We start from the raw sequence: 17,195 nt of genomic DNA, 5'->3' as shown, positions 1-17,195 counted from the left end.
CTCCTCACCTCAATAATAAGGCAGATCCCATACCAGACCTTTGAAAATAGGGATTTAAGTTTGATTTACTTCATGTTGGGCTCACATGTATCACAATAATTTCCTGTCACCTCTGCCTCCTATTTCATCATTCCAAACCAGTTTCCAGCTACTCTCTTACTAAGGCACCAGGAGTTCAAAGTTCCCTGGAAAAGCAGTGTTCTCTAAATCGCCTGGGTCCAAAAACTCTGGAGGTTCATTTTTCAAGGGCCTGCAGCCCATTCAGTACTGCTATTACCACTTTCTTTAGGAAGGAGAATAGGAAAAGATGCCCTAAGGCCAACTGCCATGTAGGTCTGGAGAAAGGAATGGGGTGATCGAAGAGCAGGGTTAAGGTAGCCGTGACCTTTGTCTATCTTCAGCCAGGTCAGGGATGATGAGAATTGTAGCTCAACAATTGGAGGATCATACTGTAGGTTCCCAACTTCAAGATAGAAAATTCCCAGGAAGAGGTGGAGGAGAAAGTTTTGTGATATTTATGGACATACTCAGAAATACAGTCGTTAAAGTGATAAGGAAAACATAAAAACTGAGTTGCAAATGATGAGGATCTAAATAGTGTTCCTCACATCAATAAATGACAATTCTCTCTCTCTCTCTCTCCCTGCTCCTCTGTAGCTATCCACAATGGTGAACGTGTGAAAATAGAAGGAAAAAATGTTTATTGCAAACTAGAAGCACTTAAAAATGTCTTTTAAATGTCATTGCTATTATTTTGTGCAGTCATTTCCTTTTGTTTTTTGATTAAAGAACAGTTTAAGTTCCATTATACAACTGAAAATATCTTGAATATAAACATGAGATTGTCCCTATTTGTTTTAAACACTCTCATCATTTATAGTAATACCTATATAAGGACATTTGCTTTGATAAATGCCATAGAAAATATTCTGCTCTTGATTATGAATACATTTACATTTATGTTTAGACACTCTGTATGCATTCATTTTGCTCAACATGCTCTTGAATGCTCTAAATATTGTACTAGACTATACCACAAAGAAAATAATCTACCTTCCAGTAACAATAAGGCTTTGATTCAAAGTCCAACTGAGCAAAGACCTTCAGATTAAGTATGACTTGGAATCCACACTGATAAAATCTGTCCTTTATGGATTTTAGCATAGTAACCTGTAATAGTTAACAGAATCCTCTGTTAATTTTCTAACTGTTTAATTCAACTTTTACATGCCACCTATTCCTATCCTTGGCTCTAAGCAGCTTACAAATATTCATGAGAATAAAATTATGGTTTCTTTTTTTGTTCCTTTATAAGAGGAACCAACCGAAGTTAGAAACAAGGGAAGAATTTCAGGGCAATAATGATGAAATTGTGGTTGTGGCTTACCTCAAATGAGTTTATGATTTAAAAAAAAAAGAATAACACTGACTTTTCATAGCAATTTGACTTGGAATGTAACTGTTGAGGCAGCAAATTAATTTCATAGCACAGGGTGTTTTGTTTTGTTTTGTTTTGTTTTACAAAAGCAGGCCCTAGATGAACTGGGCTGGTCTCAGAAGCTAAGTAGGATCAGTCCTGGTTGAATTAGGGGGTAACTGCCTTGAATGGGGGACCTCTGAAGAATTCCAGGACTAGACTAGTAAATTAAAAAAATAATAAAAATCCAGAAGTAGACAGTGGCAAACTACTTCTCCCAAGAAACCTGTTTGGATGCAGTTGCCAGGAGTTGAGTTTAACCTTTCATCTTTCATCCCCCTGAGATCCAGACAGCTCCCACCCTGAAGGCATTCAGGAAAGTCTTAAAAACCTAGCTGTTCTCCCAGATCTTGGGATAGGGGCTGAACAGAATCCCCCTTGTTAGAGGTGATTGACAGCTAGCCCTTTTCTTTAGAGATCAGGATACACTCAGAGTTTAGGCAGTGACTGTTTTGATTTCTATTATATCTCTGCATCTGCATAGGTCTCATGTTCTAGGCTGCTGTGAGAGCAATTTTTTGTTATTGTCCTAGAACTGTTATAATACGCCTAGAAAATTGCATATCTCCTTAAATGCCACTAGGTGTCATGAGTACTGATGGCGAGCAGGAGGGGGCCCCTATCCAGGGGGGAAAACGCATGCGTAGTACTGAGGAATTAAGCAGCCATTCAAAGAGACACAGATCAGACCCGCCTTGACTTTTGGGCTTTATCTGTCTGGGTTTTCCCACGCTTCTTCAGTTTGTTAGGATTTTCTGTCTAACATAGCAGTAATAAAGCACTAGAGACCTATTCCTCATCTCAGTGTGATTCCTGACTGTTAGGACACTAGGAATATAAACAGAGAAATTCAAATACAATTCTTCAGGAATGGCAGTGATTTCTGAACCATTGCCAAGGCTACTGATTGTCCAAAATACCTGTTTAAGAAAAAGAAATGCAATTCAGTGCAAGATCCCAAATCAGTATGCCACTCCCTTAAATTTGCTAGCATAGCCTTTCCCAAACTGCTGCACTCCAGTTGTGTTTGACTACATACCCCAAAATTCCCAGCCATCATACTCAATACATCCAGAAACACCAAGTTATGGATGTATATGGAGCAGTGGGCAAATGAGGAAACATGTGTGATCACTTCATCACCCAAATGCTGCAGTTGGCAACTCAATGGTTGACATATACACACCTTTGTAATAATGGCATTGGTCTGATCATGTCACTCTGTGTGTGGGTGTGGGTGTCATCGTTTTGGTATCATCCTGGCTTGCTAGAGATGCTGGAGCACCAAGTTCCTTAAGTCTTCTCTAACATCCTTGTGTAGAGAAGGAATTTTGATACTTATAATTTCTTAGCATCAGCAGCATTGTAGTGGCAACAACAGCTCAGAGAACACCAGGAATCCAACAATTGAACTCTGAGCTGCGTATTTTCTCCACTATTTTAATTTTAAGTCAACGTGAAGTAAAATACTCAAAGGAGAGGAGCCTGATGGAGCTGGCCTTTCAGTAAAGAGGACCCCCCAGGATCCAGTCCCATTTTTGCTGCAACCCAAGGAGAACATACAGGATTTTGCTTTTAGGCAGCTTCAGTTGTAGATGCTTGTAGTTTCCACTCTAATACTGAACATATTTATTCATTCTTACAGTATTTTAATAAAATGAATGCAATTATACACCTGAAATGTTACAATTATACCAAATATAAAATATAGCAAACTGTGTTTAGTTACAATAATAACTAAAAATGAAGGTCTGGAGGGAAAAGACTTTGAAAGGTAAAGTTAGGTTTGATTCCTGGTGACTACATGGACATGTTCATCTAGGGGAGTTTGGCAACAGTGTGAAAATGGTTTGTCATTTCCCCCTTTCACGATGTTTTTTTAACCTCCTAGTCTGGTCTAGAGTCTTGGGATTTCCTAGTAGTCTTCCCTTCAAGCGATAAGAAGATCTGACCCTGCTTAGGTTTTTCAAGATCAGTCAAGGTTGGCTAAGTGCTGCCACCTAGCTAAGCTCAGAAAAGAAACATAAGTTTTAGTATGTTTCTGTTTCACCTACTCCAAAGAACCCAAACAAAATAAAATCTTTTTCCCCTCCTTGATGGGGGAAAGAAGCACATCTAGACATTGTTACATCTCTGTCCATCCCATAGAGAAATTTTAGTGCCCCCTCCCAATGTAACATGACATCCAAGAGAGTTAGAAAATGTTAAATAAGCATATCCTTGTAGACCAGTGTTTCTCAACCTTGGCAACTTTAAGGTGTGTGGACTTCAACTCCCAGAATTCCCCAGCCAGTCATGCTGACGTTGCTAAGGCTGAGAAACACTGTGGTAGATATTAGTGTCCTAGATACTTCAGTTCTGCTTGTTTTCACAGAAGAAACTGACCCCCGTTCTACAGAAGCCTTTTCCTTCCAATGTCTTTTTCTAAGATTCCTGGATGGTGGTTGACAGCAATGCTAGCATCACGACTTCTACCTAACAGCCATCCTCTCTGGAGGGGCCTGATCTTGGGAATGACTCTTGGAATGATTATAAGTAAAACGCGTTCCTCGCAAACAAACACAGGACTGCATAATGGAAATAAATTGTGTGGCTTTGAGAGCTAAACATATGAAATGAGTAGATTTCTTTACATTTCCTTTTCTGAATAGCATAAACTGGGGATATATTTCAGGTCAGGCTTAAGTATTGGTCTCTCTCTTTTTCCAAAGGCCTGCACCAGAGGTGGATGCACAGTAAGTGAAACTACTTCAGTAAAAACAATGAAAACGAGCCCAGAAGGAGTTCCAGCCCCTAAAGTCCAGTCGTATTCCTCTGACTCCTTTAACATCTCATGGACTAAGCCAGAGTACATGAATGGTGAGTGAACTGTTTTAGCCTCAAGTTAAAAAGATGATTAGTAAAGGTAAATTAATATTCTAAATGGCAGCTTCTATGTGGTGCTTAATTTTTAATTATCATTTTAGCACATAAAATACTGTGATGGTATCATTGTCTACAGCCTGAAGATTGAAGTTTTCAGTCCTGTTTTGCTGTTTCAGTGGCTCAAAAGTGCTCCCTTTTGATGGTTCTCATGTATTGCATTCTCTTATTTAATGCTTTATGGAACAATTGAACTGAAGGCTACTTTCTGAAATCTCTTTTAAACATGTTGATTTTCCTTATGGCATGTTATTAGTTTTGACTTCTTAATACATCCAGCCAATGGTTTCATATCTGTACATTTTAAAGTGCTTGTGAGGAGGGAAATAACAGGCAAGGACTTACAGTGTTTGACTATTATGTATCTACATGTAAAATTGCCATATTGTCTTTCCTTTTCTTTTAATAATCATATCAGAGTGCATCTGGTCTTGTCAGTTAGATTGTCGGAGACAGCCAACGAGCTACTAGCTTGGGACTATTGGATAGACCTAGAATTCAGATCACCTTCCTCTGAGCTATATTTACTTTCTGTCATTTTATGTGGAAGAATCTCAGGATTCTTCCTGGAGAAATATACACTATAAAATGACCACTTGAACACCTTAGAAGAAAAATGTTAAAAATGGATAAAAAATTGTCCGTGCTATTGTGGCACTTCTGAATACCATAGCAGTGAATCAGACTTTCTTCCAAAGCTCACTTGTTATGGAAGCCTTCTCCAATGTGGCAAATTGAATTGTGTTGGCACATTAGATTTGATGGGATATAAGTCCCAGAATTTTTAGCTAGCAGTCTGGAGGTTGCCAGGTTGAAGAAAGCTGGTTTATATGATTGAACCTGTAATTGTAGGTCTGTAACTAAAATGGTCATCTTTTCCTGTTGATCCCACATTATTCATGCCTTAACAAGCATGTAGCATAGTAGCTGATATTTTTCCTGATACAAACATTGCAGTAAAGTTTTCCACTAACTACATGTCCATGGATCAAGCATAGGAACAAAAGCAGAGAAATAAATGGCAGCCCAATTTATATTCTATATGCTTGTTCCTACTTTAAAAATAACTGGATGTTTTAAAAATATCTGATACGAATGTCTACTTTCCCAGAAATCACCTGAATTCATAAGGCTTATAACAGAAAATGATACTAAGACATTACTGAAGTTGAGTATAAAATACCTTTAATAATGCATTTGGTAGTCTCAGAGAACTATAAATATCTACTGTAATCTGCGAGTTAATTTAAGTTTGAAGATAGTTTGCCTTTTGCTTTGAAATGACATACAGTGGTTGATTATTTCAGAATAAATTGTAAGCAATTAGAAAGTGTAACAAGACAGGCTTATTTGTCAGATGTGCAGTGCAGTGAGCACAACACCACTGGGTGTTATTGCTGTTATTTTTTTTCTTTAACATGAATTTTTCCATGGGAACAGTCTACTGGCATCAGATGTTTAAGACAAACATGTAAGTAACAAAAGAAAGTCATGGGTGATAGAGTTATCATCCAGGCAGGAGAAATATGTAAAATTTGAACCTTGGATCTGCTGCATACAAGCTCAGTGTTGCTTGATTGTCAGACAGTGTACTTAATTGCCCATTAGGATACATCATGGGCCTAATACTGTAACCTGGTAGATGTTTTTGTAGTGATTGGAAATGGCAGTTCTTACCTTCAGATCCCAATTTGTTGACATTAGCTAATACCTTCAATCTGAGCTAATTTTACAGAAATCTATTATGTAGCTGAAGCTATGGACTCTCAAATGTACTTTTATACTTCATAGTAGATTGCCACTGAGAGCCAGTTTGGTGTGGTGATTCTTGAGGCTAGAAACCAGGAGACCATGAGTTCTAGTGCCTAGCCTTAGGTACAAAGCCAGCTGGGTGACCTTGGGCCACTCCCTCTCTCAGCCCTAGGAATAAGGCAATGGCAAACCACTTCCAAAAAACCTTGCCAAGAAAACTGCAGGGACTTGTCCAGGCAGTCTCTGAGAATCAGACATGACTGAATGGAAATAATAATAATAATAATAATAATAATAATAATAATAATAATAATAATAATGCCACTAGGGTTGTCCATCTCTGTTAAATTATATCTTCTGATGAATTCCAGCTCAGCTATTCTGCAATGGTTCAACACCATTTCTCATAGATTAAACAAAGATCAAGGTTTCTTATCATACTGCATGTGTTAATTAGATATTTTATGGCAATATGCAGGCTTTGGAGAGAGTGTGTTGCATATGACTGCATCACCCTCTTGAAGTTGTTTTGGTCGCAGCCTTTTCTACAGTTACCTCCAGCGCCTACAATGGCTGGAAGAGACTTCTGGGCAGTCCCAGCGCCGTTCTGAGGCAAATTCCATCACCTCACAGCTGCAACACCTCCCATTATTAAATCAAAGATATGATGTGATTTGCCTTGACAGAGCCTTCACTTAGCCTCTTCTGCACAACCACCATGTAGAGGGGAATTATAGCTGGTTCACAGAGGCCTACAACACACTGTCAAAATATCTGTGCTATTCACCAATCTGATGCTTTCTGTTTGATTACTAACTAAATGAATTCTGTCGCTCTCCTTTTCTTTCACCGTTGCCCTCTTTTTGCCTATTTCCACCACAGCTTTGTATGTGTGTGTGCATGCGCGCACATGTGTGTGCATGAATCTGCACACTCCATATATATGAGAAGCAGATTGTGACCCATGAAAGCTTATGCCAGGGGTGAGTAGCCTGCAGCCCAGATGCATATGGCTCTCAAGCTTTTGTTTTGTTTTGTTTTGTTTTTTGCTGCCCATGGTCATCTGACTATGACTGCTAAAAATGTGGCTTTGTGATACATGACATGTCAGAAAGCACATTCCAACTGTAATATAGGCCTTAAAATAAGCATAATAGAGGTTTTAAAAAAGAAAGACCTATCCAACCCTGTCTCCCACCCCATCCTAAACTTGCCCACTGGCATCAGCAGTTTACCCACTGCCCTCCCAAATGGTATTAAGTGCAGTGCTCTGCCACCAAAAGGTTACCTGTCCTGGCTTATGGGGTAATGGATTTGTTAGTCTCTGAAGTATTTCAAGATTCTTTGTGGGTGTGACTGTTTTTAGGAGAGGGAATGATCCACTGCATCCATATCTTTATGTCAATGAGTAGTACTTGATGGCTGTTTTGGAGTAGCAAAATAAAACTGAGCACCAATTCAGAATGGCTCCATCTAATTTAGATTAATTGCTTATTTAAATTTCAGTCCTAAAAACATGCTTAAAATTGGGAAAGTGTTGTATGAAAAGCAGTGCATTTGCAGAAACCAAAACTTAAATTTAAACTTAAAAGGCAGTTTATATCTAGGACCTGCAAGGTCTATGTTAAGTTCTATGTCCCATTAATTACATTCACAGTTCCATTACAGACAGTGCTGCTGTGCATTTTAACTTCCACAAAGCACTATTAAATAATGTTCCCCTTGGATATGCAGAATATCCAGTGGCTTTAGATATTAGGTTAAAGGAAGTGGAGGGTTAGGGGGTCAGGAGACCAATTATTTGCTAATTACCATGTAATTTCAGTGAGAATGGCAATAGTATGGATTTGCTTTCTAATGCTAAGTGTAATGTAAATGTTGTATCCCTGGGGTCTTTGGAAAGTTGCTTACATACAGATAGGAAAATAGGGGACAATAATATAAAGTACAGTCTTCTTCTCAAAAGCATTTAAATTGTAGAATTATCATGAACGTAGAATCTAAGCATCTCTAAGGACCAAACTTTGTTTGCCAAAGGAAATGCCAAAGAAATTCATTTGGAATTGAAAATATTTGGCTTTTACTACTTGTTTTATCTTAGCATCTCAGGGTTTACTGATTATTTTGAGGGGATCATGTTACAGTCAAATGTTAACTTATCAGAAAATAAGACCAGTTGGAATTAGTGGAGTATTCTTAACAGAGAGATATCAATAACAACAGTCATGGGTGCACAACTGGAGGATCTGAAGGGCCAGGTTGGGGACAGATGATCCTGGAGAATGATTTGTAGCTGCTAAGGGTCAACACTGAATTGATGGTACATAATCAATCAATCAGTCAATCAATCAATCAATCAATCAATCAACCAGTTTGATAGAGAGGCAGTTTAGTATAGTAGTTAAGGTTCTGGCCTAGAAACCAGGAGACTATGAGTTCTAGGCCTTCCTCAGGCATGAAAGCTTGCTAGGTGACCTTGGGCCAGTCACTCCCTCTCAGCACAACCCACCTCACAGGTTTTTGTTGAAGGGAAAATAGGAGGCAGGAGTATAAGGCATGTTCGCTGCCTTGAGTTGACCAAAATATATACAGGTAGTCCTCACTTAATGACCACAATTGGGACTGGAATTTTGGTCGCTAAGCAATGTGATCATTAAGTGAATCCGACCTAATTTTACGACCATTTTTGCAGTGGCTTTTAAGCAAACCATGTAGTCGTTAAGCAAATCACGTGGTTCTCCATTGATTTTGCTTGCCTGAAGCTGGCTGGGAAGGTTGAAAATGGCCACGTGACCATGGGATGCTGCAATGGTCATAAATACAAATTGGTTACGAAGCGCCTAAATCGCAATCACGTGACCACGGGGATGCTGCAACAGTCATAAGTGCGAGGACTGGTTGTAAGTTGGTTTTTTTCCCCCACTACCATTGTAAGTCCAAAACGCTGTTAAATGAATGGTCATTAAGCGAGGAGTACCTGTATATATAAAAAGGTGGGATAAAAATATAATAATAACAACAAATCAGTCAATAGGATTATGCCATAAGTAATTAAGTGGACAGTGCGTATAGCTGGTTTCCTGGTGCCATTAATCAGTTGGCTGATTACTTGGTTTCCTGCCCTAAATGTTGAGTAGCTAGCCAGTGTGAAAAGTCCAAAGGGCTCCCATAGGACCATGGGTTATTCTTTTTGTGGTCAAGGACCATATCCATGGCTATCCTTTGGTAGTTGGGAGCCATATTTTTAAAAAAATGGGCAAATGAAGGCTATGGTGGACAGGGAGGTGATACAATGAAAACTCAGAAAAGGAGAAGGTGTGGGAAAGTATGTCCCTGGTTTTTCACAATTGGTTAGTGAAATTTGGTAACATAATTTCTGAGGACTAGTGGGTGAGAAAAGTAAAGATGGGACAACTTAGGTTCCCTAATATGTTAGATCTCTTCAACCATGCTACAGACAACTGGAAGTTTTGAAAATAGCTCAGGGAATCCTGTTCATGGAAGGCAGAGAAGCTATGGTGGAGACAAGTAACAGGAACCTTAGAAAGCCCTAAGAAGGTCTTTTTGTGGGGAGAGGGGTTAATTATCACAATATGAAGGATGAAGGGCATATAAAAGGCAACCAAACTAGAAAACAAAATGAGTCATAACCCTCCCAGAGTTTTGTTGCTGATTTGCAAAGGCAAAGTGAGGCACTTAACTTTGAAGAACTTGCTGACTTATTCATAAAGGAACAAATTGTCAGAAAGATACTTCGTTGAAAAATGAGAGACATATTGCTAGAAATTAAAAATCTTTATTTTTGGCAAAAGCAATTGAAATCTCTGTAGCCACAGGGATTATCTCTCAGTTGAATTTTGCATATTATATAGCAACATATGAATACCCAGTTGAGATGGACTAGGTCTATGGAGATAATTGCAGTGGGCAAAAGATGGTTCCAGGTTTGCAGCACTTCCAAATGATATCCTGTTCAGGGTTCATTTAATAATTAAAGAAGCATAATCAATTAGCCTAGACTGAAAACTAGCAGTGACTGTTTGTAGCTGACAATAATATGATCAAGAGCTCAAATCTCAAGTTTAGTCCAAGAAGATACAATGTAAGTAGAATATGATTATCAGGACCAATCAGAAGTTATGGTTGTCAAAAGGTTTGTACAATATTTTAAATCAAGGAAGAAGTTCTGTATGTCACATATTTTATTTATTTATTTAATAAACAGATTTATAATGCCGCCCAACTAACACACGGTGACTCCAGGTGGCTTGCAGAATTAGGCCCATTGACAGAACCATGTCTTTAGGCTTTCCGGAAAAGGAGCAAGGAGGGGGCCAATCTTATATCTGGGGGAATGATGTTCCAAAGGGAGGAAGCCACTACAGAGAAGGCCCTTTTCCTGGGTCCCACTAGGTGTACCTCCCTAACTGAAGGGACCTGCAGCATACCCTGCCTCCCTGCTCTGGTGGGCTGGGTGGATGTGACTGGGGAAAGGCAGTCCTGCAAATAACCTGGCCCCAAGCCATGTAGGGCTTTGAAGATGATAACCAGCACCTTGTATTGGACCTGGAAGCAAATCAGCAACCAATGCAGCTCCCGCAAAAGAGGTGACATATGGGCAAGTCTAGGCTTGTGCAAAACTATGCTGGCTACTGCATTTTGAACCAACTGAAGCTTCTGGATACTTTTCAAGGGCAGCCCCATGTACAGCACATTACGATAGTCCAAATGGGAGGTGACTAGGGTGTGGGTCACTGTGAGAAGGGCCTGCTGGTCCAGGATTGGGTGTAGCTGGCGCACAACACGCATCTGTGCAAAGGCTCTCCTGGCCAAGACTGCCACCTGCTCTTCGAGCAGATGTGGTGGATTTCAGCAGTGCTGCTGGTTCTCAGGAAGGAGGGGGCACATTCCAAGGAGGTGGAGGAGATAAGCGGAGGCACAGTCCGGGAGGCAATGGTAGGAAAACAAAGAGGTTCAGGATAGCCCTGCCCTAGAGTCTCCCAGATTATTTCCGCTTAGGTTAGGTAGGGTAGCTTTAGTCTGGCAAGATTCTGTCTGTATGGTGTAAGCAAATAAAGAACTGGAGTTTGAATGGACTGACTCTTCGTTGTTCTTGGGCTGGGCCTGACAGCAGGAGTCGTGAGTCCAGGTGAACCCCCAGGTTATGCACAGGGTCTGTCTGGGGCAGTACAACCCCATCCAAGACCAAAGATGGTAATTCTTTGGAAACCAAAGAGCCCCGAACCCACAGCCATTCCACCTTGTCAGGGTTCAACTTCAACTTGTTCCCCATCCAGACCTCAACAGCCTCCAGGCACGAGGAGAGGGTGGTCATGGCATCACTTAACTGACCATGGGCAGAGATGTACAACTGAGTATCATCTGCATACTGATGATATCTCACCCCATGGTGATGGATGATCTCACCCAGTGGCTTCATGTAGATGTTAAACAGGAGCGGAGAAAGCACCAACCCCTGTGGCACCCCACAAAGCAGGGGCCGAGGGTGGTACCTCTCACCCCCAATCATCACCAACTGGAAACGGCCCTGGAGGAAGGAGGTAAACCAGGACAACACAGTGCTCCCCACCCCCACCCCCTGAAGCCACTCCAGAAGGATACCGTGGTCGATGGTACTGAAAGCCACCAAGAGGTCAAGTAGAGCCAGGATGGTTGTACACCCTCCATCCCACTCCCACCAGAGATCATTGAAAAGCATGACCAATGCTGTTTCCATCCCATACCCAAGCCTGAAACTTGACTGAAGGGGGTACAGATAATCCATTTCATCCTCTGGAACAGCAGGATCCTCTGGAACAGCAGCATGGCCACCTTCTCAACCACCTTCCCCAAAAAGGGGAGGTTGGAGACAGGACAAAAAATGCCCATCAGGTTGGGATCCAGTGATGGCTTCTTAAGGAGGGGGTGAACCACAGCCTCTTTAAAAGGCTGGGGCACTACCCCCTCCTCCAGAGATGCATTAGTCACTGCCAATACCCACCCATATGTCACCTCCTGGGAGGCTTTTACTAGCCAGGAGGGACATGGATCCAACACACAGGTGGCCAAGCTCACAGTCCCTAGTATCCTGTCCTCTTCTTCAGGAGCAACAGAGTCAAAGTGTCCCCAGACAATCAGGCAAGAAGCTACCCCAGGCATCTCCACCAGACCATTATCCATTCTGGCACTCAACTGGGAACAAATCTGACTGATTTTATCTGTCAGAAAATCTGCAAATTCCTCACCACGCCCCTACAGGTACATCCCCAACTCCTCCTTATCCAGAAGGAGATGGGTCACCTTAAAAAAAGCTGCTGGGAGATTATCTGCAGATGCAATTCGTGTAGAGAAGTATTCCCTCTTCGCCGCACAAATCGCCATGAGGTAGGCTTTAATAGCAGCTCTTACCCGTGTCCGGTCGGATTCATTCTTTGTCTTCCACCAGCAAAGAACATATGTATTTCAATGAGAAAGAAATTTCTCACAGAGCTCCTGGTCTCTACACCCAAATACAGCAGGTACAGTTTACATTGGACTGCAGTTACTGGGCAAGTTGGGAATATCAATTAACAATCCATTTCCAAGTAGACCACTATACCCAAAATGTTCCTCTCCGCTATCTGGCACTCCTTCATCTTTGCCATTTAGTTCTTCGTGCAGTAGCATTCTGTTCCCACAGGATCTTTAGGTCAGGGTCAGAATCCAGGACTGGCATTTCAGGAGAGCAGTTCCACTAAGGCACTGACACCAGTGGGTCAGACTCAAGAAGCGTTTTACACAGCAACTGCTGTTCACCCTTGCCCTTGAAAAAGGACTCATATGAGCAGGTAACAAGAAAAGAACCACAGAGTATACCTTTGGCATGATAGGAAAAAGGCAAGTCTACATTACTAGCGTACAGTATGGGTAGGAACTGGGATTTTTTGTTTGTTTCTTGGAGACTGCGTCATATCTTTGTATTTATGAACTTATTTTGACTATTGGGGCAAATGACAAGAGATAGATAAGGGGAAGGATCTTCATATGTTACCCCTATATTTATTTCCCACCTGGCCTATTGCAAGTTAAACGAGTCTCTGTGTTTCTACAGACAAAGGGAACGTCCTTCTCATCTTTCTCTCTCTTCTTTATATACTTTAGGTAGAAGTGAGGCATTTCTATCATTTATTTTTTAAATAAATATATATTTTTATTTTTTTATTTAATTTTTATCCAACCTTTATTATTTTTATAAATAACTCACGGCAGCAAAGATACCTCATATGCCTTCCTCCTCCTATTTTCCCCACAACAGCAACCCTGTGAGGTGAGTTGGGCTGAGAGTGACTGGCCCAAGGTCACCCAGCCAGCTTTCAGGCCTAGGGCGGGACTAGAACTCACAGACTCCTGGTTTCTAGCCCAGCACCTTAACCACTAGACCAAACTGGCTCTCATATATACTTTTAAATAAAGTATATAAAAATATATATCCTTTTACTTCAAATATAATGAATGTCTGTTAGCATTTGTTGATATATGGGCTAAGTCCATGCTCTGCATCTAAGACAACTATATTATGAGCATTTTATTTTATTTTTAGTTGGACATTCTGCAACTTAATTACTTAGTATTCTTTCAATTTTCGACACTGTTGAATGCCAATTTCTTACAAAAACAATCAGTTGGGGGCCATGTCACATATCACTGAGATGCCACTGAAAGCACAAGCAAACTGGATTTCTGAAAATGTGATTCCTGAACCACCACGTTATCTATAAAGACAAAGGAGTCACAGTCCACATGTCTTAAAGTTGCCAAGGTTGAGAAACACTGTTCTAGAGTATTCTGGTCAGACATTACCCTGCTTGGGATAATTTTCCGTTATCTGAGGCTATTTAGAAACATTGTTCAGAATCTCATTGTTCTGAGATGTTACTGTATTATATATCAGCTGAATTTTTGTATTTCATTGCATTCAGCAACAAACAGTCAAAAACTTAAATCAAACTTGCTAATACAGTATGTTTCAAATTTTACATCCCAGTGGATAAAAACAATTCTTCCAGTTTTATTGCAACAGTTTATATAGCTGCTTGATGCTGAAAGAATGCTTTTACATTAGGGCAGTTTAATTATGCCTGGAGAATAAAAAATCTTCATGTCAATTGCCAACTAAATAAATTTCCCCAAGGTTTTTGATGGAACAGATATTAGTGATATAGGACATATAAAAAGTGAAACAGAATGATATTAAAAGGAAATATACGAGTGGACAAACATGAAGAGAAAAAAATGGTCAGGAATTAAATTTGGGGCAAAAAGATATTCCTATATTATCATTTTATGTGGTGCGTTAAAATGTAATGATTTCCCACCAGTGTGACCACATCTGCAGGACATCAGGTTGGAGACAGCTGCTTTAGAAGTATCACCACACTTGTCTCAATCACTTTTCAACTTTTGTAAGATGAGGAAAACTGAAATAATTCTACAGAAATCATTATGTTAAGTATTTCTTTAGAAATGTAAGGAAAAATGATCTCAAGATGAGAGGGGATGAGCAAGTTAGTTGCTTATCTGGGATGTCATGGCCATTGCATAATTGCCCCACAGTCAATGCAAGTTGCTAGCAGAAGAGGAAATGCTTTTCCCAATTAATCTAATATTGCATTGTGAATGTAAGGCAGTGTTTCTACAAAAAGGGTAGGGAAAACCCATACAGACTAGAGATTAAAACACTGGGGTAGGACTGGGGAGATTTAAATCCATCCTCAGTTATGGAAGCTCTTCTTCCAATCTGTTGCACAAGGTAGCTGAAGGAGAGAGCTCTGCACTGAGCTTTGGGAGAAAGTAATAAATTAAGACTTCAGCAAAGGGTTGTTGCCTTGTCATGGTGCTGGAGCTTGAGCACCTAAATGATGCCATGAGCTAAACCGTGAAGGGCCACCCAAGACGGGAAGGTCATGACACAGAGGTCAGACTAAATGCGATCCCTGGGAAAGGTAATGGCAACCCACCCCAGTATTCTTGCTGTGAAAACTAAATGGATCAGTACAACCAGAGATATGTCGGTATACAATCAGAAGATGAGACCCCCAGGTCGGAAGATGGTCAAAATGCTACTGGGGAGGAACAGAGGATGAGTTCAACTAGCCCCAGAGGTGATGATGCAGCTAGCTCAAAGCCGAAAGGACGGCTAGTGGCCAACGGTGCTGGTGGTGAACGGCGAATCCGATGTTCTAAGGATCAACACACCATTGGAACCTGGAATGTAAGATCTATGAGCCAGGGCAAATGGGATGTGGTTATTGGTGAGATGTCAAGATTAAAGATAGACATTTTGGGCATCAGTGAACTGAAATGGACTGGAATGGGCCACTTCACATCAAATGACCACCAGATCTACTACAGTGGACAAGAGGACCACAGAAGAAATGGAGTAGCCTTCATAATTAATAGTAAAGTGGCTAAAGCAGTGCTTGGATACAATCCAAAAAACAATAGAATGATCTCAATTCAAATTCAGGGCAAGCCATCTAGCATCACAGTGATCCAAATATATGCCCCAACCACAGATGCTGAAGAAGCTGAAGTAGAGCAGTTCTATGAGGATCTGCAGCACCTACTGGCCAACAAGCCTAAAACAGATGTTATTTTCATTACAGGAGACTGGAATGCTATGGTGGGCAGTCAAATGACACCTGGAATGACAGGTAAGCATGGCCTGGGAGAACAAAACAAAGCAGGACATAGGCTGATAGAATTTTGCCAAGACAACTCACTCTGCATAACAAACACTCTCTTCCAACAACCTAAGAGACGGCTTTATACATGGACATCACCAGATGGACAACACCAAAATCAGATTGACTACATCCTTTGCAGTCAAAGGTGGCAGACATCTATACAGTCGGTAAAAACAAGACCTGGAGCTGACTGTAGTTCCGATCACGAACTTCTTCTTGCACAATTTAGGATCAGACTAAAGAGATTAGGGAAGACCCACAGATCAGCTAGATATGAGCTCACTAATATTCCTAAGGAATATGACAGTGGAGGTGAAGAATTGATTTAAGGGACTGGACTTAGTAGACAGGGTCCTGGAAGAACTATGGACAGAAGTTCACAACATTGTTCAGGAGGCGGCAATAAAATACATCCCAAAGAAAGAGAAAACCAAGAAGGCAAAATGGCTGTCTGCTGAGACACTAGAAGTAGCCCAAGAAAGAAGGAAACAAAAGGCAACAGTGATAGGGGGAGATATGCCCAATTAAATGCAAAATTCCAGAGGTTAGCCAGAAGAGATAAGGAATTATTTTTAAACATGCAATGCATGGAAGTGGAAAAAGACAATAGAATAGGAAGGACAAGATACCTCTTCCAGAAAATTAGAAACATTGGGGGTAAATTCCAGGCAAAAATGGGTATGATCAGAAACAAAGATGGCAAGGACCTAACAGAAGAAGAAGAGATCAAGAAAAGGTGGCAAGAATATACAGAAGACCTGTATAGGAAGGATAACAATATCGGGGATAGCTAGGTGTGGTCAGTGAGCTAGAGCCAGACATCCTGAAGAGTGAGGTTGAATGGGCCTTAAGAAGCATTGCTAATAACAAGGCAGCAGGAGACGATGGCATCCCAGCTGAACTCTTCAAAATCTTGCAAGATGATGCTGTCAAGGTAATGCATGCTATATGCCAGCAAATTTGGAAAACACAAGAATGGCCATCAGATTGGAAAAAAATCAACTTATATCCCCATACCAAAAAAGGGAAACACTAAAGAATGTTCAAACTATCGAACAGTGGCACTCATTTCACATGCCAGTAAAGTAATGCTCAAGATCCTGTAAGGTAGACTTCAGCACTTCATGGAGCGAGAATTGCCAGATGTACAAGCTGGGTTTAGAAAAGGCAGAGGAACTAGGGACCAAATTGCCAATATCCGCTGGATAATGGAAAAAGCCAGGGAGTTTCAGAAAAACATCTATTTCTGTTTTATTGACTATTCTAAAGCCTTTGACTGTGTGGACCATAACAAATTGTGGCAAGTTCTTAGCGGTACG

General features: G+C 40.7%; 1 protein-coding gene across 1 annotated transcript in view; it reads left to right on the top strand.

Annotated features, from left to right (window-relative positions):
• USH2A (usherin) overlaps nt 1-17,195 on the top strand; it is a 513,845-nt gene that overhangs the window by 241,266 nt on the left and 255,384 nt on the right. The window contains exon 34 of the mRNA XM_063288775.1: nt 4,189-4,336. Coding sequence (XP_063144845.1) covers nt 4,189-4,336 — 148 coding nt within the window. The remainder of the gene's footprint in view (nt 1-4,188; nt 4,337-17,195) is intronic.

Source organism: Candoia aspera, chromosome 1, assembly GCF_035149785.1.
Source record: "Candoia aspera isolate rCanAsp1 chromosome 1, rCanAsp1.hap2, whole genome shotgun sequence".
Lineage (NCBI taxonomy): Eukaryota > Metazoa > Chordata > Lepidosauria > Squamata > Boidae > Candoia > Candoia aspera.
This window is presented reverse-complemented; position numbering and strand designations above follow the sequence as displayed.